The following is a 25,192-nucleotide window of genomic DNA, read 5'->3' as shown; positions in this document are numbered from 1 at the left end:
CTGGCCACCAGTAAATCTATTGGATTGGGATGGCTTAAATGCCGTTTCAAATGTCCAGTTAAGGCATCAAATGACCCCCGTTCATACATCATTTCAGTGACCTCAGAATAAAGAGTGGGCGCAAAGCAAGAAAACGGCAGATAATTTAACCGCTATTGTCTGCGCTAATTTCATTTTGGAACGGTTTTCCTTTGGATTTGGACATCACTGTCAGCTGGAAGGGCTACTCCCTAGTAACCTGCTGTTTTCAATGGACGTTTTGCATTTTTTTTTCCATAGAAATGTCAGATTCACCCCGGTTGCCCCCTGTATTCTCTTCCTCCCACTCCCTCTGTCCTCCCCTTTCTGCGGCTCCTCCCTACTGTCGGTCCCAGAAAGGTCGAGGCAGGTCTGTTGTTCTATTGTACGACTCCACGGCCCAGCCCTTGACCCCTGTCTCATCACATCCCCTCAATCAGCCCCTCTGAGAGACACACACACACACACACATACAAAAATGTACGCAATTTGTTGGACGCCTTTATCCAAAGCGATTTGCCATACTCTGAAAACATACATTTTTAGCACGAGTGGCCCCAGTAGGAATCAAACCCTAACCCCAGCAGTGTTGGTGTCATGGTCTCCCCATCGAGCTGTACAGAAATACACACACACACACACACACACACACACACACACACACACACACACACACACACACACACACACACACACACACACACTCTCTCGCTCAGAGGAAAAAGGCTTCATTCTTTCACACCAGCACCATTGCGAAATCACAGTTTAAGCGACATTTCCCCCCTTTTTTCTTCTCCTGTAAACTTATAAAGCCAGCAGGTCATAAACTAATAACAGCTAAAGCCTGGACAATGTTCCAGTTAGCCCAAAGCTCCCTGTTGTCACTTCAGATGGAATGATAAGAGACGAATGCAAGCTGAGATGGTAACAGACTTTTCACCAAAATCTCTCTGGCATCCTAAGCACTGCTGTCTTTTAGATCAACATCACACCAACACTATGGATGAGCTGCATTTATCAGCTGTGTTGTAAAAACAGAAAATGAATTCTGAGTAGTTCAAGATGGATTTTGCAGGCAGTTGTCGTCTATAATCAGAAAATGGTCAAGGAAAAGAAAAAACCCGTGGCTGGTAAATCCCAAAACTCATCAGTCATGGTCACCACCTTCCCAGCAATTTTTTATTTCTTAATTTATTTTTTAGACTAGTACTCCAATAGATGATTTGTTACCTGGTAGGCAACCAATTAATTCTAGGAAAGAGGCGATATGCTTTCTGTACCATTCATGATTAATGGTAATACAACCACTGATGTAGATGAATACAATCAATGGGCAAATGTTCGTGCTGCACTCTGTAACTGCTTCCAGCACTGCCAAGAAAAGGCGTGTATTATTTCTATTACAGGCTCTTGGAACAGTTGACACAGCTCGTGTCATGTAGATCAATTATTTAATCTCCTTTGTGTAGCTCACATCTAATGAGCAGAGCCTATTCTTTATTAGAGCTAAACTGAAACGCAGGAAGCTGTGGACAATGGATTCCTGGGTTTGACAGATCGCCGGCCTGCCAAGATCTCCCTGTAATTTGAATCCTGGCCTTGGCTGAAGAAAGATCGGACTGGTTTAGGCCAAAAGATGACCTTCTCTGGGTGGTGACACTCATTCACTTCCCACTCCTTCATCTCATGACTCTTCTTCTCTGAGTTTAACTGAGTTTGATTAGCAGCCGTCTACATAACTAATTGTTATGATTGGAGAAAGAGAGGGGTGGAGTGAGGAGGGAGTCCGTCCTTAAACTGGAAGGCATGAATTTGTCAACTGTGTCAGCAAGCATCCTTCCTGCTGAAGTTTCCTTGAGGAAGACATTAAATCCCTCTAGACCCTGACCTCTGACCTCTCTGTGGAGGGGGCAAGAGAAAAGAGAATTTCCCTTCAGTAATTATTATCAAAAAAAAAAGAAAAGTGTATTTTATTGTCCGAATAGGCAGTTATCTTTCGCTGAGCCTGCACTATTTTTTTTCCTTTTCTTCAGGTTAGTCTTCTTAAATTGCATAGTTATTCACGGATGCTAGTTTACAACTGAATTCATCATGCATGCTCATAGCAGCGGTGTGACCCAACTCGTATGCTGTGTGGTGAAGCATATTTTCTACTGATGGTGAAATTGGCCTCGACGGAGAAGCAATACATATTTTTAACCTTTACGTATACAGAGATAAGTAAGGGTTGCTGAGCCTGCATGCTCCTTTTCAGCAGTGCCCTGGTTTGCTGAGTGTGCATGCTCTTCTACAACTCTGCCCGGCTTCACATTCATGCAGCTTCACACAGTCACACCTGGGAGCTGCCCAGTGCAACCGCAGTCTTCTGCTGCTGGCCAGTGAGCGGCTCCAGCACTGCAGCAGGGGGTTAAGTGCCTTGGTCAGGGAAATAGTGAGTGAAACTTGAAAAATTGGGAAAGTACTTTGAGAATTTCCAGATACTGAAAAGTTAACTTATTACCCTGTCTTAAAAAGTAGGGAAACTGTTTTTCACTCCTGACCAGTGTCTGAAATTAACCTTTTGTCTCACCTGCCAAGGGCCGGTAAACTAGAAGAATTTATCTGCCAAGAATAATTTTTACTGGCCCCAAGTATCATGAACTATGTGAAACATTCAATAAAGAGACAGTTAATTTAAAACTTGCTCACTCACTTTTACAGTGGATCAAGTTTGAAATTCATCATGAAGCAACTCGCCACATGGGAATAACATTAGTTCCAACTAACGTTAGGCTAGTTATCCAGCCAGGCAGCGGAGAAACTACAGTGTAGAGCGGCGTAACAGGCAGCCAATCAGAGGCCTGTTTGACACAGAGCCATTGTTTTGTTTTGCTTTGATTTGATTGGCTCAAGCTCAGAGTGTATGGTGGTAAGCAGGGACAAAGTTTGACAACAGGCAAAACCCAAAGACTATTTATAATCGAGGCATTCAAATGTTATTATCTCAAGCCCTTATTAAATTACCACCATTTGGCACTTGGCGGGTGTTAAATTTGGACCCTGGTCCCGACACACACATTACAAGATAGATCCACTGTCGTTTCGCAAGATATTTGCTGTTGTGAAGAATTACAGTCATTAATAGAGTGATATGACCCAGTCCCTATTTATTGCCCAGCTTCTATCCATGTACATCATATTGAACACCAACCACATCCTTCAAATCCTGCAAAAAAATTGTCTAGGAAAAGTCTGGAAATTTGCGAAGGAGGAACCTTTGAACCATCAGATTGCACTGATGGCCTTTGCCCATGAAACTGTTACATCTTCTGTTGATTGACCAACATCATATGTCCCATAACACTGAAACCCTCTCTGCCCCCTCTGTCCCGCTGTGCTCCAGGTGGACGTAACGTGACCATCTCCCTGCAGTCCAGGACGGGACACACCCACATGCCGTCGGTGGTGGGCCTGCTGGTCTTCACCCAGTTCTGGTTCTGGTTCCCCCTCTCCCACTTCCTGTCGCTGGCCTTCACGCCCACCGCCATAATCGGCCTCAACAAGGACCTCAAGGTACACAAGCATCTGGACTCGAATACGAATGTGTGTGTGTGTTTGTGAGTGTAAACCCTCACCTTGTGCCTCACAGCAGGGTTCCTATATTTCCAGCTCTTAAAAAATGTGAGAAGTGCACAAAAATGTCTGGGAAAATTATGGTAAAATCGTTCAGTCTTGATATATCCAATTCCCGAATTTCCCCAAGGGGATTAATAAAGTGATATCTTATCTTATCTTATACATTACAACATATGTTATGAAGCTGTAAACCCACTGTGACTTTATATGTTGTGATAGCCCAGCTGCTATCAGCATACATCATATTCAAAGCAGACCAAAATCTTCAACCCCATTTGAGAAAGTAAGGCCTGGAAAAAGTAGGAATCTTGAAATGGAAGAGATTGGAAAATGATCGCAAGACAGATTCTGTAAAATTTTGCCTGTGACTGGTAAGTTTGTCTACTCTGTCAGCCTCTTAAACAGGTAACCAACAATCATTTAGAGGGTCTACTGTAAAAACACAGTTGACGGGTGAAATGGTGAAAGTGGCTGGTGAATTTTGGGATGCACCAGCCACTGTGGTTGGTGGGCAAAATATTTAGTTTGCTGCCTTGGTAGCAGGCATGCCTGTCCACAAAGAGGCCGTCCTGACCGCCCCGGCCGCCACCACATACACTCTTAAGTCCCCAATATGTTGCGCTGATCCCTGGGCATCAGTGGGACATTAATTGGGAATTACCTCTTCGTTACTCCCTGAATCAGCAGCACCTGACACCAGGGACACACACACACACAAACACACACACATTTTTGTTGTATTGCGTATCCCCGGCCCTACCAGCCTCTGGAGGAGATACTTGGTATAAAGCCCCAAATAATACACATGGGATGGAGTGGAGAAGGGAGGTTTTGGGGTCCTGTGGGACAGCGGGGCTTAACCGAGGAACAGTGCCGTCCTCGTCCCAGCCAGCACCTGTTGTCACACACAGCCCAGCCTCCTCACCGCCACACAAAGAAGAACGTTGTTGTTTACCAGTTGTCCTTTTTAGCAATAATCTAGCAGCTTCCAGGCACTTTTTATGTCCAAGAGAAATCACCGCCACTAACACAGTCAGCGAGCCACTTCAATGGCTCGCTGCTCTCCCATTCTGCCTCTGTGCTGCGGTGAAACAGGCCGAGTTATGAGGTGATATAAAACGAAAAGGCCCCTCTGGTCACTTACTGTGCTGCAGCGCTGCATTGTTGCACTACAGAGATGGTCGAGTCATTTAGTTTCAGAGCGCCGTTGTGATTAGAAAAGTCGCACTAAAGAGAAAGTACCTTGTGCTGCTGTGGCTGGAGAATTGTTTTTTTTTACTTTTAACCAGGGGAAGTTGACAGAGCACAAACTTTTTGTCAGAAACATCCTCAAGGTCCCCACGGGTCCTTGAAATCCTTTAAAGTTTGTGAATTTGAGAAAAAAAAAAATCAAGGCCTTGAAAGTTTTTGAAAATAGACATAAATAGACATGGGTCATTTAAAAGGGCTTGAATTTATATATTTTGTGCAAGAATAGAAATTGAAGTTCTTTTTAATTGTTGTCTGTGAGCTTCTATAAAGCCTGCTAGTTCTCATTATAAAAATTCTCAGTGTTGTAACAGTAATTAACCTTGATCCGTGTCTCAAACTATGCTGTGTTGGGTCCTTGAATTTGAGGGAATTGGGCCTGGAAAGTCCTTGAAAAGTCCTTGAATTTGATGTTCAAGAAGGTGTGGGAACCCTGCATCCTGCTTTCATTCTCAGTTCAACAAATTCACACCTGGGAGCTGCCCAGTACAACCACAGTCTTCTAATATTTACCACTGAGCAGCTCTTCTAAGCAGCTGCCACATTTCCACGGCCTTTCTGGGGATTTCAACCAGCAACCTTCTGCTCGCATCTGGTCCTCTAACATCTAAGCTCCCGCCACATCGCCAACCCAAACCTCAAGAACCCGCTGTCCTGCAAGATTTTGTTCCATCTTTACCTGATCCAATTAAAGGCTACACACTTTCATTCTAGCCCTGTTCAGTTACATCTGTTTCTACTGCTCAGCCAATCAGCTTTAAGCCCTTGACTGGATCAGCTGTCTGGACAGGGACAGGGGGTACTTGAGGACTGGATTGGGAAGCACTGGCTTAGAAAATACTTTCTGATGAGAAAATCCTGCTCATTACCTGCATGCAGCTTGTATCAGCTGTGTGAAAAAGCCTTTTTATACCATTAAAATTACACTCAAACCAGTGCAAATGAAGTTCTTGCAGGCCATTTGTGGTCCTCCTTGCCTTTTTAATGTTAGAGATGTAATTAGCCCTGATACATGCTGGTCTCTCTTTGTATGGGAGAGACAGTCGCAGGAAATTTAATATTAGCGGGTTAGAGGTGCATCACTTATTGCCAAACATACAGACCTTGTAGAACTCAACTCCAAACCTTTTCTTTAGTCTTAGGATCCACTTTTCAATTTCCCCCTCCTTCAACTAAAACAAACTGTGCGTGGCAACAAATCAGAGACTGACATTTGAGGCGACATTAAACTGCCAAATTTCAGCACAGTTTTTGATGTGACATTTTGTCCCGTACGAAGAGAGGAGAGACAGCCGCTCATTGGGCCGGGGTAACACCATGATATTCCGCTACATCATTACTCAGTCTGAGCCTTCCTTCCTGAAATGGATTTCAGTGCTAAAACAAAGAGGTGTTCAGTTGAATTCAGCAGAGAACGTCCTGCCGGGCTCCTTCACAGCATTGTGCTGAAAGGACACTGATCATTGACATTGACGTCAACATTGGAATGATATCAGTTGATATTGTTTAGCTAGACTTTCTGAAAGGACACTTATAATCAGGATTGGAATTGGCTTGGTCCGTTCCGTCTGAAGTGGACCAGACGAGCAGCTCAGGGTCTGAGTCCAGGTAGAGCTGGGCGATAATTCAATGTTATTGTTTATGGTCTTTCAGTGGAATCATATAAAGATGATATGGTGATTTTGGGATATTGTGACACACAATTCTGCCGTCTAAATTGATGACAACAGGCAAATTTGATTTAAAAACTCTGACAAAATGAGGTATGAAACATTTTAAGGAATATTATTTGAAAGTTTCAGTTTTGTTTGACATCACACCGAACATTACCATTCGGTTCAGTGGGATGAGCATTAATTTGATTATTTAACATGATTTTGTGTACGTAAGCCATATCAAGATATAGCCTACTGTAGCCTTGATTTCCTTATTATATTGATTTATAGGCCCTAGATCCAGGTTAATACAATATGGTTATTTGAAGTTATTGGACATCCACAAAGGAAAGATATCAGTTGATAGAGAGGCAAGCTTGATTTCTGTTTTTAAGGCAAAACTTAAAACATATTTATTCTCTAAATTATATGGTAGCTGGTCCAACATCATGTAACATTCTTCTTCCTTATACACCCTTTTATTTCCTTTGTATTGTTTCATCCTTGTTTTATATTATCTTATGTGATGTTCTGTCTTTTTGTGACATGAGCTGTTTTTATTGTTCTTTTAAATGTCCCTCTTTTAAAGTGTGTTGGGACTTGTGATAATGCACTTGAAGTAAATAGAAGTTGAACTTGATGATGTTTTGGTGTAGCTGACCCTCCCTCTGCCTCCCTGCCCAGATGCCCAAGGTGCAGTACCGCTCCAACTGTAAGCCCTCCACCTTCGCCTACCCGCCGGCCCTGGAGGTGCCCAAGGAGAAGGAGAAGGAGAAGGTGAGACGCACAGATCAAACGTTCTGTTTTGTTTTCCTTTCTCTGACGTTTTTAGTGAGGTTGAAGCCGGTCTCGCTTCGTATCGATTTGTGAATAATTTCGAATGCTCCCTGTGAGGCTTTCATCATTTTCTCGCCTCTTATGTTTATTATTTTAGCATCCCTGGTCTATTTTCTCAGTTGGTTCATTTCACAATCCTAGGTGCACTCGGAGAATGTAATGAAAGCACAAGCATTTAGCAGCGGTTATTTTGTGGTTGGCTAGTTTCGTACATTTTAAGCGATGTTTTTAGAAGGCCTGAGTGTCTCTGGTGTTGTCTTTCATTATGGAAACGTCTCCGCTCTCTCCCCCTCTCTCCCTCTCTCTCTCTCTCTCTCTCTCTCTCTCTCTCTCTCTCTCTCTCTCTCTCTCTCTCTCTCTGCGTGGCAGGTATCCACCGCTGTTCTCTCCATCACAGCCAAAGCCAAGAAGAAGGAGAAGGAAAAGAAAGAGAAGGAGGAGGAGAAGATGGAAGTGGTGAGTGGAAACGCCCGACGCCGAAACACCCTTTCCTCCCTCGCACTGGCCAATCCCCAATTTTATTTATTTGATTTTTTTTTTATGGATTCCATATTAAAGGGTTTCTAGACTCAAAAGGATGCCAAAATTCATTTAAAGACAGTGTGGAAATACTCCTGCACTCGCGTCACTCACAATCACTCACTTTTTTTTTTTTTTTTTTTTTAAAGCACCTTTTAGGGAGTTGCCCTCCGAAAATCTCAATAATAAAGGCAATAAAGGCATTCTATTCTATTCTATCTCTTTCTCTCACTCTGAAATACACTCACTCACCCACACACTCTTTCTCAATCTCTCTCTTAATCTCTCACACACACACACACTCTCACACACACACAGTCATGCCCGCTCTTCTCCGACAGGCTCTGTCAGCCCGGGGCCAGTATAGCTTTCAGTGGGGTTTTCTCGGGGCGTTAGCAGCATGTTTGATTCGCTCCACCATGCTAGATCTCAGCGCCGGTGCTGAGAGACGAGCCTGGAGGTGTCCGGCCCGCTCACATCTCAGGCCTTTGATTTATTTGGCTTGACTCGCTGGTTGAGAAGGCGGGGGGCGGGGGGTGTCCACTCACACCGGGGTCGACGAGTTCAGATTTCACTGGCTGTCATTTCCTGGCCGGTTTATCGACACGACTTTAGGCTATTTGAAATAAGCTTTTTAGCTTGATTGTGTTTTCCTTGATATAATTATGTATGTGATAAATATTGTTAAATAATGTGGGTGTGACATGGTGTCTGGTGAGGAGTAGTGGATTACATTTATTGCTTTTCATTGAAGGTAATATGAAACCTTAATCATCATTTTGGTGAAATTGGGTTGTTGCAGCTGCTAACAGTAACAGGATAAAGCAGGGAAAAAAATGGAGTAGAAACAGAAAATTGGAATATGAACAAGAATATAGCAAATGGGGTTCATATAAACGTACACAGTTTCAACATTAGAACATGTTAAGTAGAATGTATGAGTGAGAAGAGGAAAACGTTTGGATTACATCAATATTAGGGTGTGCAAAAAAAATAACAGCAGCTTTGAAGAGAGAATGAATGCAGAATATGTACGCTAAGAAAAAATTACCAATGTTATGAAAAATACACTATATATGTAAATATCTATAAATATATGCAATATACAATTTGAAAAAATAACAATATCTATTAAATATATGCAGTATGAAATTGGTGGCAAGCAGTAGGTTATGAGAATATGAAGAATTGTCAAGTAAAGATAGTGGCCAAGAAACATAGACTGGCAATAATAATAATAGCAATACGTCATCATTGTAATACTTTTTTTAAACCACTTTTCAAACAAGTTTTTTCAAAGTCAGTAAATGGAAGCAAAAAGATGATTTTTACAGATTAATACTGATGTGTGTTAATAGTACAGTAGAGCCCCAACGAGAACTGAAAACCCCAACACTCCCAAAATCAAACAAACAAACAAAAGCACCATTGAATGTACCAAAACATCGACAGTGCCGACATAAGTACTATCGACCTTTAAGTACAAACAGTCAGATCGTCTTCCATAACGTACATGCCCTCAGGGAGACGATCTCTTTCAGCACCGGGTCTGCAGGACTCAAACCCCTCACCTTGTGCCAAACTGCCAGACCGGCCTGGCCAAATACAGATTTCATCACTACTCTTACTGCTGCTGCACCTACAGAATACACTCATCCAAACATGAAGCTTCCCATAGCGAGGGAGCGAGGGGAGAAGTGACGGACAGACCGGTAGTGTTTCGGCGCGTCTCCGGAGGATGATGTAGTTGGCTCTTCTTGGAAATTCAAAACGAGTATTTCTTTATGGCCGGCTCCCTTGGCGCCTTTTGTCCTTCAGCGCTTTGTTTATCGCCCGTCCACCGTTCCCAGCGTCCGCCCGTCAGCCCCACAAATCACTTGCCACCAAGAGCGCCAGAACAGGAAAGGAGTGTGGATCACAACAGGGAGAAGAAAGAACTATATTTATTACTCGTAACTTCTCCGTAGTATCAGAGAATCTCAAATGTATAATGGAAAAATACCTTTTGGGTGAAACTCATCATCGCTGTGAATGAGACACAATTTTTCTTAAAAGAAAACTCTGAATAGAACTTATACTTTGTTTATTTGCACATACCATACAAATGATAAAACCCTTTAAAAAGCGAGAGGAAAATAAAAAAAAACAAATACAAACTGTGTGGGTGAAACAAAGAAACCTATAAAAACCTATAAAAACATCTCACGGCAAAAGATGAGAACAAAAATCAAGATGATAAACAATGACAGAAATGAATTTGGCTACAGAAACCAAATGACATCAAAAACTCAACAAGGTCAAGAGCGGTACAAAAAAAACAAACGCATAAATAACAAGTATGGGGGAATAAAATAAGCCAGAACGACCCCGATGCAGAAAGTGCTGATCGTCTGTCTGTTTGCGGCGGCAGGAGGTCCAGGAGGCTGATAAGGAGAAGAAGGATGAGGAAAAGGAGAAAGAGAAGGAGAAGAAGAAGGAGCCGGAGCCCAGTTTCCAGCTGCTGGAGAACCCAGCCAGAGTGATGCCGGCCCAGCTCAAAGTCCTCAACATGCCAGAGACCTGCCGCTACCAGCCCTTCAAACCGGTAACACACACCTCTATCTGTCTGTGTGTGTGTGTGTGTGTGTGTGTGTGTGTGTGTGTGTCTCAAGTCAAAATTATTTTCCAAAGTAAGTTTGTCATAATGTGTTCTACAGAATAACAAAGGAAATTCCAATCAAAATTGAGACAACTGATAAATCACAGTTAGTGTGTCTACCAACAGCCTGAGTTTATCTCAAAGTGCTTTACAGAGAACAAAGTAAAAAACAAAGAAAACCACTTGAAGTAAAATGAACAAGTCGAGCAATAATTACTGTGTTTGACTAATAAGGTAATGTGGACCCATCAGGAGCTACTGACTCTTGGTTGGTTTATATGAAAAATCCACCCTAAAACACTTTTAAAACAACACATTTGGATTTCTGGGCCCATTTTGTTATTTGCTGATGTATTTTTCTTATTCCTTTGAATAACTGGCCAAACACAGACAACATCAGGTCATGTCAAGATATTTACAGCACAGCAACAATGGAGTTTGATAGCAGAAATTTTCCCAGCGATCTAAAACTTCAACAGTAAACGTCAGGTTTTGGTGTCAGTCCCTCAGAATCAAAGAGCGAGGGCTTCTGTCTAGAGCTGCCATTTTGCACCAACATGCAACAATCATACAGGGAGAAATCATCGTAGAAGAGGCAGAGAGACCAATTTCTCCACTGACAGTAGCCTCAATAGCCCAGAATGCAATGCAGCCACAAGACATGTTGTGTTCTGAGTTTTCTCAACTGGAAAAACTCTTGCTTTCTTGCTCTTACTGTCGCTTTTGCTCCCTTCATCTACACACATAACCCACAGCTGAATGCAACAACTTACCAAGCTTTCTCTGGGGGTCGTTGAAAGTCATTCTGGGAAATGTAGGAAATCATTAGCTGACGTAGAAGTAGACGAGGCGGGTTGAGGGAAAGTGAGTACACCAAGAAAGTAAATTGCAGCACTTCACAAAATAACCCAATAACTCGTGGAATGCATTGCGACATCAGATTTATCTAACCGTGTAAGAGGATCCAAGGGGGGATTTTAACTTTGAAATAAATCTTTCAAATCAGGATTCAGTCTCTCGGTTGATTCTGGCCTCTGCTGGATATCTACGCCTCCTCCTCTGTCACCACACACACACACTCCCCGCTCCTCAGGCCTATAAACCAGCCGACTCCGGTCCTGCTGTAAAGTTTTCCGCAGTAAATAGCAGGGAGATGAGCAGTCACCCAATATGCACTCATCCCGGTCCTATAAAGAGGAGCGACTGTTTGATTTTGTGCTCAACACTGTCCGGCTTATTGTATCAAGTGCTACAATTGTCTCTTTGCTTTTTTTTTTTTAAACAATCTTCCTTGTAAGGGTTTTTTCCATTCATAGATGTGGTTAATAAGTGAGAGGTTTTGCAGGCTTTATCCTTAAATCTGTTCACTTAAATCTGTTCGCAAGAGGTTTATTAAAAGCCTGCTGAGTAGACGGACACTTTTAATTAATATGAAGTTCCTGTTTTTCATTCTTCTTCACTGGAGCTGAACTACTTCAATCGATATCATCTTACCCCCAGTTAGTTTTTGTTCGAGCCAAACTGCCATCGCCAAAGCACATCGCACCTTTTTTGTGGCTTTACTTGGAATTAAACAAAACACCACTTTCACGATTATCTTCACTATTATTATGCCTTACCCAGAGGCAAAAAGCTCTTTCTGCCTTGTAGCATGCTGTCCTGCCTGCTTTCTGCTTGCTCACTGTAGTTTACCCAGACTTTATCCCTCTGCGAATGCTCGGTTCAGTTTTTCCAACTATTGCATAAGCACCAGTCCCATGTTGACAGTGGAGAGCGGGTGAGATTTAAACAGTTGCGAGAGCAGTTTATTCCATTGACTTGGGAGCGAGGGTATTTTTAAACCCGAGTATCAGTATATCATACCAGCCGGCGGTGGAGCTCCGCCCGGTCGCTCCGTGCTATTGGTGATTTTCCCCCTGTCTGTCACCAGCTGCACACGGGCGGCATCATCATCATGAAGGACACCAGCGAGGAGGAGGAGGAGCTAGTGGAGCCGGTCTCGGCTCACGGCCCCAAGATCGAGGAGGAGGAGCAGGAGCCGGAGCCCCCCGAGCCCTTCGAGTACATCGACGAGTAGAAGGACTCCCGCTGAGGTACGTTTACCCCCCCCCCGCCGCAGCGTCACGCAAACCCGTCCTGAGCCTTTTTAGACATTCAAACCACAAGCCGCTCCAGAAAGCCGATATCAACCACGAAAAGTCGGCCGCTGCTGAACTTTCTGGGCTGCGTCGTCCGTCAGCAGCCAGTCGCGTAGCAGCGTGGCTTCATGTCCCACCTGTTGCTCCACAGGGTGTCTGCAGGTCCTGTAAAAGTCTTAAAATATCTTAAAATCAGGACGTCCTGGCGCACACTTGTGACGTCATGGGTTTGAATCTGACCTGGGACCTTTATCACACATCATCCTTCACTCATTGCTCAACTTTCCTGTCTCTCTCCACTGTAAACTATACAATAAAGGATGAATGCTCATATTATCTAAAATCAAGCTCTTAATAGGGCTTGAATACAGTTAAATAGATCATTTTAAGTCTTAAATTCAGTTTTAGAGTTCTTTTTTTTGTTTGCTGCACTGTTTTTTGGCTGAGAAATCAACCCAGACAGGCAGATCTATATTCTGATGGGTGTAGATGCTTCATTTTCACATTCAATTAACTTGCGAAATTGGTCTTAGATTTCATTCTAATGGGCATTCAAAAGGTCTTACAACAAAAAGTTTTACAACTAATGTGAAACTTGCAGACACCCAGGCTGCAACACCATTGAGATTGGCAAATCAGAGGTTGGACAGTCGTACGGTGGCATGGTTGGTAGCGGTGTAAATGTAGCTATTGTTACAGTGACAAGGATGTTTTGGATTTCCAGACACCTTTCTGGCATTGTGTGATCCTCATTGCCCTCAGATGGCGGAGCGATGGCACATGGCGTTACAGTGCAGGTCTATGCTGTTGTTCCCAAGCCTAACCTAGTTTCACCCATCACTAACTGAGGAATGTAAACATCGCTGCCATCGCTGAACGCCAGCTCAGAGGACAAACCTCCTCACTGTACACTCCAAATGAAGCCGGATGCTTAATGATTCCTGGCTCGTTGTTGTGTTTGTCTTGGATTGGCCGCAGCCTGCCTCCCATGTAGGAACTCGCCGTTACGTGTGATGAGACAGATGAGGTGTCGGCGACCAAATTAGGGCTTCTTTACACAGTATGTCATCCCTTTATGAGGTTCAAGTGCAGTGCGACAAATTCAGCAATGGCGGAGATCATTGTAAAGCTCATTTCATGGATTAGCTTTGTATGCATCTGCAAATTGTACTGGTCGAAGGCAGCGGGTTGGCCAAGTGGTTCGAGTGACCGTGTTGTTATTGAAAGGTCGAGGGGTTGATGCCTGTGTCCAATCAAAGTGCAAGTCTGTTTACTGGTCATAACATACGGCCCCTTCAAAAAATTAAAGCCTTTAAAAGTTTGTTGGAGTGGCAAATTGTTCAGTTAAATTCATTATTTGTTCATAAAGTTGGAGCCTAATCTTAAAAAGCTAATTTGTCCAATTTAGTCCAAAATCAGTTTAATGGTCATTTGTTTTAAAGAGGCATTAAGTCATTTTGTGTTCTTCAAGGAATCTGGGTCAGACTTTGACTTGATTTTAACTGCCAGAAATCTCAGTAACTGGCCAAGTAATTGTTTAGTCGTTGATATTGATCAACAATCCTCTCAGCCCCCTGCAGATACATGATGGTCATTTTGTGCTTTGAGGCAGTAAAAATCTTACTTATTTTCCTCTTTAAAGCAGCCAGCTGTTCTAATGCATTTACAGTGTTCACACTCAAATTCATGGTACTGATACTCATGGTACTGGAAGTGCATTCATCAAATGACATATGTTAAGTGCTTGAAGATGTTTCCTGATTGGAGTGTGGTTCTGTGTGTGTGTATTAATTTTTTTATTTCTTTTGGATTGCTCAAGTAAAGTCCATCAGCTCTAACCAGTGTGTTTTCCTCTCCTCAGGTGGCGTCCCCAGGCACCAGAAGAACTGAGATCCCAGCATGTTTGCCCTCTGTCTCCCCTCTCTCCCTCCCCTCCGTGCATCCATCTGTCCCTCCACCTCCATCCTCCCTCCATTGCTTCCTCTTTTACACGTTCCTTCCCTGTCCTGGCCCCTCCTTTGTCAGACAGGGAATGTTTTACATTCTCTTGTTAAAATGGTATAATTTTCTGTCCGTACAATAAAAAAAAGACATATATTAGAGACTGGAGCATGTGTGTTTATTTTAGTTGCTATATTTCACTAGGTGGGCATTGAGGAATCTCTCTCTAATCCCATACATTTAGACTGGTTTACATTCTCAGCACTTAAAGCAGCAGCTGAAGTCCAGCAGCCTGTCTGGATCAGCACCTCTGTACAGGAGACTGAATACCAAAAGTCTGCATGGAAACACTGAACAGCACTGGATGGCAGGGGTGGACAGATCTGGCTTCAGGCAAACAGCAGGAACTGCTTTTTGTTTTAAAGTCAAGACTAGGGTTTAGATTTCATAAAAAGAAACAATTCTGCCCATAAATGCTACTAAAAGACATACAGTCCACGTTTGTACCAACAGTCATTTTGGCGGGACAGGAGATAAAACTGAAGTAATTTTTCCACCACTTAAAGGTGCAATGTGGATTGTATTTCTCAATTTCATGATATAATTTAACAAAGGACCTGTTCATGTAAAGTTCTGTGGTATCTAAAGATAATCTTGCCATGAGATTTTTATCGACCTTCCACTGGAATAAAGACTTTGCAGAAACCCAGCTCTGATTTGAAGAAGACCATGTTGATCATCTGTTATTTTGGTCTTTTGATTTCCTAAACACAGCTCATTACCACTTAAGGATGACTTCAGTAGGAAGGCTCCTGATGTGAGGAGGCTGTTGCTAATTGAGGTTAAGTGGCACATGCTGTTTGTTCCTCTCAACACTTGGTTTTGGTTTGGTTTGTTTTCAAAAGCCTGCAGTTTTTCAGGCTGCAAAACACCAGGTGGGGGTTGAAGGTCTGGGGGAAGCGTTTGATATTTGACACTGGAGGCAGCTTAAGCGTTTAGTGTATCCCTCTTTTTATCATCGCCATCTGGGGAAAAGATGATGTTCATGTGAAAGTCTTGTCACGAAGAAGCAAAGCAAACGGCACATCTGGTGACATGCCAAGCTGCAACAGACTTTTATGTACAAATCAATGATGAAGCGGTAAATAAAAAGATGAGCAGACCGTGGCCTCCAGCCGATGATTATCACAAGGCAAACATTCACAAAAATCAATTATATGGTGAGAAAAGCATTACGGTGTCACCTCAAAACAAACATTTATTCATAGTTTTCATTTAGACTTCAAGCATTTGGCTGACACACTTTTGCCTGGAATGGAGGAACTTGCAACAAACCAGTAGAGGAAGCTTTTATTCCTCGATCCCCAACATCACACCAACAGTAAGGAAAGTGTCAGAGCCACAGAGCCCACTGTCAATTATTCCTGTGACTGGAGAATGATCATATACGATGGCACATAATAATAATAATAAACTTTATTTATATAGCACTTTTCTTAATGTTACAAAGTGCTTTACAAAAGAAAAGAAAACCAGACAAGGCAGATAAAATGAGAATAAGGCCAAAGGGCTTGAGCACCGAGGAAGTAAGGACAATAAATAAAATAGCATAATATAATATAGTACATAATAATAATATAATAATATATATAATATAATAATAACATAATATAACATAATAATATAATATAGCATATTCAGATGGAAATACAGCAACAAAATCTAACACCATCAATAAAACATAAATTATTAGTACATGATCATTCTAGGGATACAGCTGTATTTGTTATATTGCTCTGACCTTTAATGCAGGCAGTCTAGGATTTGAAGCTTATTCTATTGCAGCGCTCTCGAGAAGGACATCAGCCAAACGTCTTCAAATAATGTAAATGTGATGTAAATATATGCAAATGTTCCTTTTGTAGTGCCAGGTGAGCTGCAGTATCAGCTCCTGTCCGGTTAGTCAGAGCTCCCATCACAGCTTCATTAGATTGGGTTCCCCAGTTGAAATAGTCGAGTAAGGATTTTTTTCATGGAATAACTTCTAGTGAAATTTAACTTCTTGTCTCCATCGAAGTGATTATTTTGTTCCTTCGCATTACAGAGAACGAGCTGCTCCTTCTCTGCTGCTGAAGTAGTGCAGTCTTGACGTGCAAATGTAGTTTTTATTCTGTTTAATAGAATGAGCTAATCTGAGAAAATGCTCTCTTGAGTAATTATACGTCTGAATATCCATTATCAGTAATGCATCCAATCCGTCCATCTTGTGAACAGATTGAAGACTGCAGCAGCATTTATTGGATTTTCTTGTGGTTGTGGTTCATTGCCCCAAGAGTATGTCTATCATCTTCAAGTGACCGGCTTTTCTTAACCTAAGATGTATAATCATATTTGGTAGATCCAGCTTTATTTGGAAATAAATGTTTTTGTGAAGCCGTTGGGAAATTCTAATAGTCTACAGGCAGTTGTTTTCTGCACGATATATATTGGAATGCGTCTCACTTTATTTTTCGTCCATAAAACTGGTGGAAAACTTCTGTGCTGTGCTTGTCGGAGATGATTTGTTGCCCGTCTACTCCCATCAATGAAATAGCATGTAAATTTTGGCAAGACTTTGTAATCATCCCGTACCTTCACATTCCCCGATACCAAGTCATGGAGGAATGTATAACAAGACTTTTTTTTTTTTATTGAGAGAGCGTCCACACTTCGCATTCCTAAATCTTTCCTCATATTCGTCGTCTAGGAATGTGATTCTGAACAAGACGTGGATGGAGGACACACACACACACACACACACACACACACACACACACACACAGAGGAATATACTTGACTGAGGTCTGGTTGAGTTTGACCTAATGACCGAATCCATCATTATTATCACTCAGCATCTAGATATTTGATCCAGCGAGGCCTAAGAGGCGTCCCGTGTTTGACTAATGTAGAGCGATGACCTGCTCCGAGCGGGTCGATGTCTGATTCGACACATTCTAAATATAGCGACGGGTCACACCGGCCAGCGTCAACGTTTGAGGGATGTACTTTCTATTATAGGATCGCATTCCTGAAGATGCGGTAACACCGTGCATTCCCCCACAGGAGGGAACGTTTAGTCACAGCTCAGCTCCTCCTCCTCCTCCTCCTCATTCTCTTTTTCCAATGAAGATGAGATAGCCGTCGAAGCCTTCCCTTCCCGTACGTCCCGGTAACGCGGGTGGGATGCGATGTAGATTTGTCTGTGTGTGGAAAATCGGCCTAACGTTTGCAGCCACGTCTCTCTTACATCAGACCACTCAGACATTCATCCTCTAACATTTTTCTGTGATGTTCAGTAACAGGCGGTGGACTTTTTCCACTTCCTCCCTTCCTGGCAAACTAACATGCAAAGCGAATCAGCCGTCTGCCGTGGATTATTCAGCCTCACAGAGCTCTCCATCATTCTTGCCGTGAACCTTTCTTTGACCTCAGAGCAAAAAACACATCGTTTTGGAGCTCTGTCACATCCATAAGTACTGTGAGTCTACATCTAAAAAAATCAACTTTTGAGATCAATACTCATGAGCACCATCAGTCAATAAAAGGAATGAAAATTGGTGCACTGATATTTATATTTTAGGAATTTAGCTGACACTGTTATTGAGATGGACTTACTATGAGCGAGCAGGTAGGGAGTCAGCATCTTGTTAAAGGACACTTCTGTACTAGATGCAAAATTGCCTTTTGTAGGGATCGAGTCTGGGTTACGGGATGGTCTCTAACCACTAGGCCGCCCTAGCCACTTGTGCTTTTTAGGAAGTGTGAAGAAAATTGTAAGCTCCCGTTTCCCTAATGGGTACGACCACGCAGCACCATACAAGGCAATAGGTTGGTTGCGTCCAGTCAAGCAGGCCAAGCCATGGACTCTGGAGAGTAGTTACAGACGGGCAGTAGACCGATGCCGCTAATGTCTGTCAGTAAACTGACAAACCAAACCGTCGAGGGGGAAGGAGGAGGAGGAAGAGGAGGGAGGAGGTAGCGGCGGTGGCGGCGTGAAGGAAGGATGATGGCTGCATGTGAGCAGACGCCACGCATGCCTTCGGCCATGTAGTCACCGTCTGTCGAGGCAGCGGCGCTGAGTAAGCCTCGACGAAAGGATGGCAGGGTCAACAGCGCTGTTTAAGCAAACAAGCGGACCCACCAGGTTGTTGTTGGCCTGGGTAGCGAGCTTGGAGGCTTGGAGGCTTGGAGGCTTGGAGGCAGGGGTGAGTGCGTGGCTACGGGCCCGCGGACTGAGGTCAAGGTCCCAGAGAGTTCTGGCTGGACTTATGGACCAGCGAGTGATGCGCCGGTGGTCCGTGAGAGTGCTCTGTACAGGTCAGACCGTTTTGACTCATCTGGATGGAAGTTCGTATTTTAACAGAGGCAGGCTGTTGTGGATGTTGGCCCAAGTTGCTTGTTCCTCGTAAATCTTCTGCTATCTCTCGCAGCTAAAAGATAGAGGACCTCCCATGAGGAACAAGTAGTCTGAAGCAACACGGGGGAGACTTGTGTGAAGTGAGCCCGGACATGTAGTTCAGCTGTTCTTTTCATGTGTGCTTCAGGTCTCTCGATGACAATCCCAGCTGACTTTTATTGAATGAACATGAACGCCCTCTCCCTAGCTATTTGGTGTGTTCTCTTCTTTCATTTTTAGTCAGTCATAAGCCACAGGTTCCCTCTAACATTGCTTCATCTGTGTTCAGAAAGACTGGCAATCATTCCCTTCATCAGTCACTGTGAACTTTGGCTGTTGAATTTCAATGTGCAGCACTGTGCAGCAATGTTGTTGCTTCTGCACAGGATGCCGGCTGCAATGTTTGGCTGTATTATAAAGAAATTGTTGCCTAAATTAAAAAGAAATTCTGTACAGGTAGAGCAATGGATTTAACATTGCATCAAGAATGGTTGCTCTCACACAAGGTAGCTTTCTCATGTTTAGTGTGATTGCAACAGGAGCACTGTTATTTATTTTTTTTACTTTTGCAGGTGGTTGAGTTCTTCATCAAGAGAAGCAGCCAGGTTTGGTCTCAGTGTTCAGGTGGCACATCCAACCCACCAAGGACAGCGTAGATGATGGGAATGTTTCTGGAGGAACTAGGTTGTGTAACTTCTCTAGCAAGGAACAGTTGGTGTAAAACGGTGAGGTTGTTCCACCACCCGTTGGAGCGCTCCAGGAAGCACATCAAGTTCCCAGTCAGTTGCCACATGCGTTGCCTGTTTACCCAACCTGCCCTGCCCCAATGACCAAAGTTTAGAGTGTGTTGACATACGCTTGGCCCCTCTGAGCCCAGATAGCACAACCGATGTCAAAACACAGTCTGAAGAGTTATATAATTCTCTCCGTCGTCGCTGGCATCCGTCAGTAGCAGCTGGGCGGGACAAGTGGCAAGTCTAAGCACTGCATTTAATCCCTGAGCAACACGTCTTTGATTAATTACCTTCTTGAAGCCACTGAGCTCTGTGCTTGAGCTCCACAACTGATGAGAACTGTATGAAACCCCATTGGCTGTCGACCCAGCGGGGCAGTACTCTGTAGATTCCTGTGTTTTCTCTTGGCCGGCAGCGTGGCCTAGCGGTTAGAGGAACCGTCCCGTAATAGAACATTCACAGATTTGATTCCCACAACAACAAACATTGTGTAGACAAAAAAGAAAAATAAAGCAGAAAGACCAGCCTTTGTACTTTAAACTGGAGGACCTCAGTTGTAGCCCCGGTGCAGACGAGCATCCGCCCTGCCGAAGTGTCCTTGAGCAAGACACAGAATCCCCTCCAGCTCCGGGGTTAGTTGTTGTTCTCTAGCTGAGCCTGAGTATAAATTGATCAATGAAGTATCACATTATTATCATTTTTATCCTTTATTTATCCAGGGAAAGTCGAGTGAGGACGCTTTCTTTCTTTCTTCCAGTGATGCCATGCTTTACATTCATACAGTTTCACACACTCCCTCTTGCTCAAGGGCACCGTGTTGTTGAGGGAGGGGAGAGTGTTGCTCATTTACTTTCCCCGCCCACCTCTTCTCGGCTAGTCCGGGAATTTTACCCGGCAACCTTCTGGCCACAAGCCCGCTTCTCTGACCTCTGACCATCCAAATATTATTATGATAAGTCACTCAGGATGAGAGCATCAGCCGAACGCTTAAAATGTATGTTCTCCTTCTGAGTTCCCTGTAGCTGTCTGAGAGGACGGCTCCGTCCTGAGGATCTCAGAACAGCTGGACACCAGACCTGGAGGCTCGTTTTCCCCCACAACCTGTTGGAAAGGCTGACCGCTGGCTGCTCAGTGCGGTGTGGAGGGCAGCTCTCCGGGGAGCCCTCACTCAGAAGAAGAATCTCCTCAAAAAATATTAAAAAAATAAGGGGAGGCAGCAGGGCCGGCCCATTCTGGGAACCCAGGCTGGAGACATAAACTAAACAACCGCTAGCTCTGGGGAATGAAGGAGAGATCTGGAGGAGGGGGGGGGGGGTCGGGGGTGGTGGATGGTACAACACGTTACTGCACGTTGTCTTAACACCTCAACCACCGCCACCTTTTTTTCCCCCTCGTCAGTGTGAGTGTGGTAGAGGATACTGCGGCATGAAGGAATGCTTGTAACACTGCGCCTATTCATCCCGTCTGTCCATTCATCATCAGCATGTAGAGTATACAGGCAGAGCTGTTTAGATTCCCTGAACAAGGCCGCTCCAAAATATGAAACCCTAGCCATTCTATTCAGTGTGAACACTAGAGTAAGCATTAGTGCTGCTGGACGAGTGCTGGACGTCCCGTTGACGCTGTGTAGCTCAAGTGCTCAAGAGCGTGGCACTAATACTGCCAGGGTTAGGGGTTTCATTTGCAGATTCGAGTTTTAGTATCACATTTCTCGGAGACAGTGCTGCTCTGGAGACAAACAATCTTATTGGTTGAATTAAAGCTCAATGGGCGGAGCCAAAGAATCATTGTTTTTCTGGCTAACTAACATGACTGACGCCCAGTGAAAAAGGCAAGAGGTAAAAGAGGAGGTAGCTAATATTATGAAGTCTAGCGCTCTTGATACTAAGCTAGGTAAGCCTAGCTGGCCTTCCAAGTTCAGACTTGCCATATTATCCTATAGCTATCCAGGTGAGCTAGTTAGCTAGCTGCTGACTTTTCAAGATCATAAATGCCATGGTCATGAATGAATGAAAAAATAAGTAATTTATTTCCATTCATATTTTTATCTTGAGTTCCTTGCCATTCAAGTTTGCCAGTTCACAAACTTGCGCTCTGAAGTGCTGTGGTTTAGCTCCGCCCACTGAGGTTTCACTCAACCAATGAGATTATTTCTGCCTCCAGGTCAGCTCTGCCTCCAAGAGATGTTTGTATAACTAGCCTGCACAACTTCATCCTGTGCTAGAGCCTTGCACAAGCACTGCTGGGGTTGGGAGTTTTATGCTCACTGGGGCCACCTGTGGTGAAAATGTATGGTACTGTAAGGTTGGATAAAGGTATATTTCAGGTGCAGTGATGTGAGAGGAGAGACAGAGGGGAGAACTGATCTCTGGCGGACACTTGTGAAATCCAGCAGGAGGAAGTTGTATCCTGTGCGGTGCGTTGCAGTCAGCCCACACACTCCTCTGTTTATTTAAAATGAGTTATGACCTTTTCTTGTGACAGTTGGTTTTGTCTGTACCTGATGAAAAATTATGGTCCTCCTTTTAATGCAAACTTGGACATAAATTACTTCACTGTTCGTCTTCTTTATCTAACATTTTTATATTAAAACAATACGGAAACGGCTATAATTCATCATCATCAGTGTTTCTACCACTTGAGTACCTCGGTAATACAGCATCAGGCAAAATGAAAGGAGCACCCCCATATGTGTGTGTGTATGTGTGTGTGTGTGTATGGGGGTAGTATAAGAAGTGTAGTATAAGAAGTGTACTAACTCTGGTAAACTATTACTTTACTTTTAAGTGTACAATTGTGTTACTTGGACCAAATTGCCACACTTTTTAGTTTATGGAAGTGTACTTGTAGGTATACTTTAAGTTAGATAACTTTACATAACTTACTACTTCACTTTTAAGTTTATAAAAGTAGGCTATAGGCTACTTTAGTATCAGTACAAGTAAGCTTAAGTATACTATTCTCAGTACTTGTTGGAAAAGTGAAAAATGTAAAAATGTATTCAACAAGTATGCTATTTTCAAGTGTAACTTTTGCATTTCAAAAGTATATAAAACAAAAGTATACTTTCTTCTTATACTCTCTAGTTCTAAAGAAGTATACAAGCAGTATACTAATAAGAGTGAAATATACTTTTTTATAACCGAGGAATTTCTTGAAACAAGTGACAATTATCTTGAAGTGAGGTAAATCACCACATTAAAATAAAGATCATGTCCCTTAATTAAATAAACTTCTTGAAAGCTGATTTGCATTGGAAACCAGTGAAATATTTGACCCCGCTGGTAGATTCTCTGCATGTCTCAAGAAAAATAAGATGTTAAGACTCGACACTAGCCTTGTTAACATGGATATTTTCGGCGGTTTACTTCCTGGCAGGCCCTGTGCAGAGACCCTTGGATGTCGCGGCGGGGTGAGTGGTATTAATGGAGCTTGGCCCTCTCAGAGTTTGTTCACATGGTGTTTTTATGGAGGGAAACGTCTCCAGCGGCGGCCCTCCGTTTCCCAACAGGGGAGCAGACCGCAGACTTCCTGGAAAAGGTCTGGTGGCCGATCCAAAGACTCGGTCCATAAGCTAGGCACAGTGGCTGGACAGGCCGGCTCTGATCGATTGATCTCGTTCCCACGGCGGCCATTTTGAAGTTATGTCATACTTGGGGTGAGAAACTACCGGGAGACTATAAAACTAGTGCTACTTCAACACACATCAGATAAACCAAAGTTATCAAATTAGCTAGTCAATCTCAGAACAACTACAACCATGACTGCTTGAGTTTAGCAGGGAAGTTAGCTTACTTGCTAGCTATTTAGCTACAAGCTAGCTACCTCGGCTAGAGTCCGGTAGCTAGCTATAATGGGCCAAATATATTACCTTAAAATGTGAATCTTTATCCCTCCCTGTTCGTTTCCAATATGTTTTTCAGAAGCCAACTTGAAATGATAAATGTATGATGTGCATCAATTGGGACACAGCTGGGCTCCATGAACTCTTCCAGGTAGTTTGCCAGAGTGAAATGTAAATTGAAAATGGCCACCGTGGAAATATGGTCCTTGATAAGGTTTGGTGGCTTGACTGTCTCCTTCAACCCAGCAGCTGTTGTTCTGTGTACTGACAGTACAGCTGGACGTTTTATCATGTTCCCATCTTGTTGTCACACAAGTTGTTTTCTACACTGCTATACCAACATTTTGAACTGTCATGTAAGGAAACACACCCTCAGAAGGTGTAGTTAGTGGAAATACTATCTTGTTATCAGTCATATGCTGTATATGACTATAACACGATAGTAGCATTCAGGTAATTTATTCTCTTGCTATTGTGGAAGCGTGATTTGTTTTCAACATTATCTTGTGGCAGACTAAACACTCGTACTGTACACACTGAGAGATAACTATAACTCATTTTAAGAGGTGAGCACCTCTGGCCTGGATGCCTTTCATTTGAACACCAGCAGAAATAAACAAGCCGTAATTATTAAAGGTGGAATAGGACTGGGTAACATATTCATGGATGTATATCAAGATTGACACTGGGAGGAATCAAAGAGAACGGAGAAGACTTGAAAAATCCTCTATTAACCCATTTGAAAATCAATGGTCATTTTTTTCCCCATCTGAGTTTATGGTTAGGGATAAGGTCTTGGCTGAGGTTAGGGCTTTATAGGTTTAGTTTATTTGCAGTGATAATACAGCTGAGTGAAAAAGTAAAATAAACTACAACCCTAAACAAAGAAAAAGAAACACAAATTTCAAGATCAACAAAAACCCAAAGGGGGCTTATAAAAACCCAAACCGTGGTTCGGTTTATAATCAACTTTTCAGGTAAAAACTATGAGTTCCAGCTTTGCAGCAAAGTCAGTAAATAAAAACCCGAAGGACACTCAGACAGATTGTATTCTGTTGCCTTCAGCGATATCGAGGAATGTCAAATTCAGCACCAAGTGAAGACAATAGTGGAAGCAAGTGAGTGAACTGTCGTATCACTATGCTAACTTCTTTAGGGTTGCGAGACAAAAGATATATTCATGAAGCCAGCTCCATTTTTGGGCTATACAGGTCAAGATTTTTCCTCCAAAGATGAAGGAATGACCTGCCCTCCCTCTACTGGGCAGAGACACCATGTTGGAGATGCGACAACAAAATGAAAAAATTGTAACGAATCGTATTTATAACGAATCACCTTTTCCTCCCTGACAAAACAAAGAAATTATTCATTTCTGTGCAGTGGTAGTTTGATCCAGTTACACTATAAAATGAGGGACAGATAAAGGAAAGAAGAGGCGATATCGTTATAACTGTTCCTTTTTGTCATCACTCTGATGCTGGAAACCACTCCAAATATTCAGTTAAAAGCCTCTAAATGAGACCATGTAGGATTTCTGCTCACATACACAAACATATACTTACTAAAGACA

At 43.0% G+C, this 25,192-nt stretch overlaps 1 protein-coding gene across 1 annotated transcript in view; it reads left to right on the top strand.

Annotated features, from left to right (window-relative positions):
* Positions 1 to 14,770, top strand: part of psmd1 (proteasome 26S subunit, non-ATPase 1) — a 53,971-nt gene extending 39,201 nt beyond the window's left edge. Inside the window, exons 20-25 of the mRNA XM_071908525.2 lie at positions 3,401 to 3,570; positions 7,221 to 7,313; positions 7,743 to 7,829; positions 10,303 to 10,476; positions 12,461 to 12,623; positions 14,530 to 14,770. Of these exons, the coding sequence (XP_071764626.1) occupies positions 3,401 to 3,570; positions 7,221 to 7,313; positions 7,743 to 7,829; positions 10,303 to 10,476; positions 12,461 to 12,607 (671 nt within the window). The 3' untranslated portion in view covers positions 12,608 to 12,623; positions 14,530 to 14,770. The remainder of the gene's footprint in view (positions 1 to 3,400; positions 3,571 to 7,220; positions 7,314 to 7,742; positions 7,830 to 10,302; positions 10,477 to 12,460; positions 12,624 to 14,529) is intronic.
* The last annotated feature ends 10,422 nt before the right edge of the window (positions 14,771 to 25,192 follow it).

This window comes from Centroberyx gerrardi, chromosome 9 (assembly GCF_048128805.1).
Source record: "Centroberyx gerrardi isolate f3 chromosome 9, fCenGer3.hap1.cur.20231027, whole genome shotgun sequence".
In the NCBI taxonomy this organism is placed as follows: Eukaryota; Metazoa; Chordata; class Actinopteri; order Beryciformes; family Berycidae; genus Centroberyx; species Centroberyx gerrardi.
The sequence above is the reverse complement of the archived record's forward strand: the minus strand, read 5'-3'. Positions and strand labels throughout refer to the sequence as shown.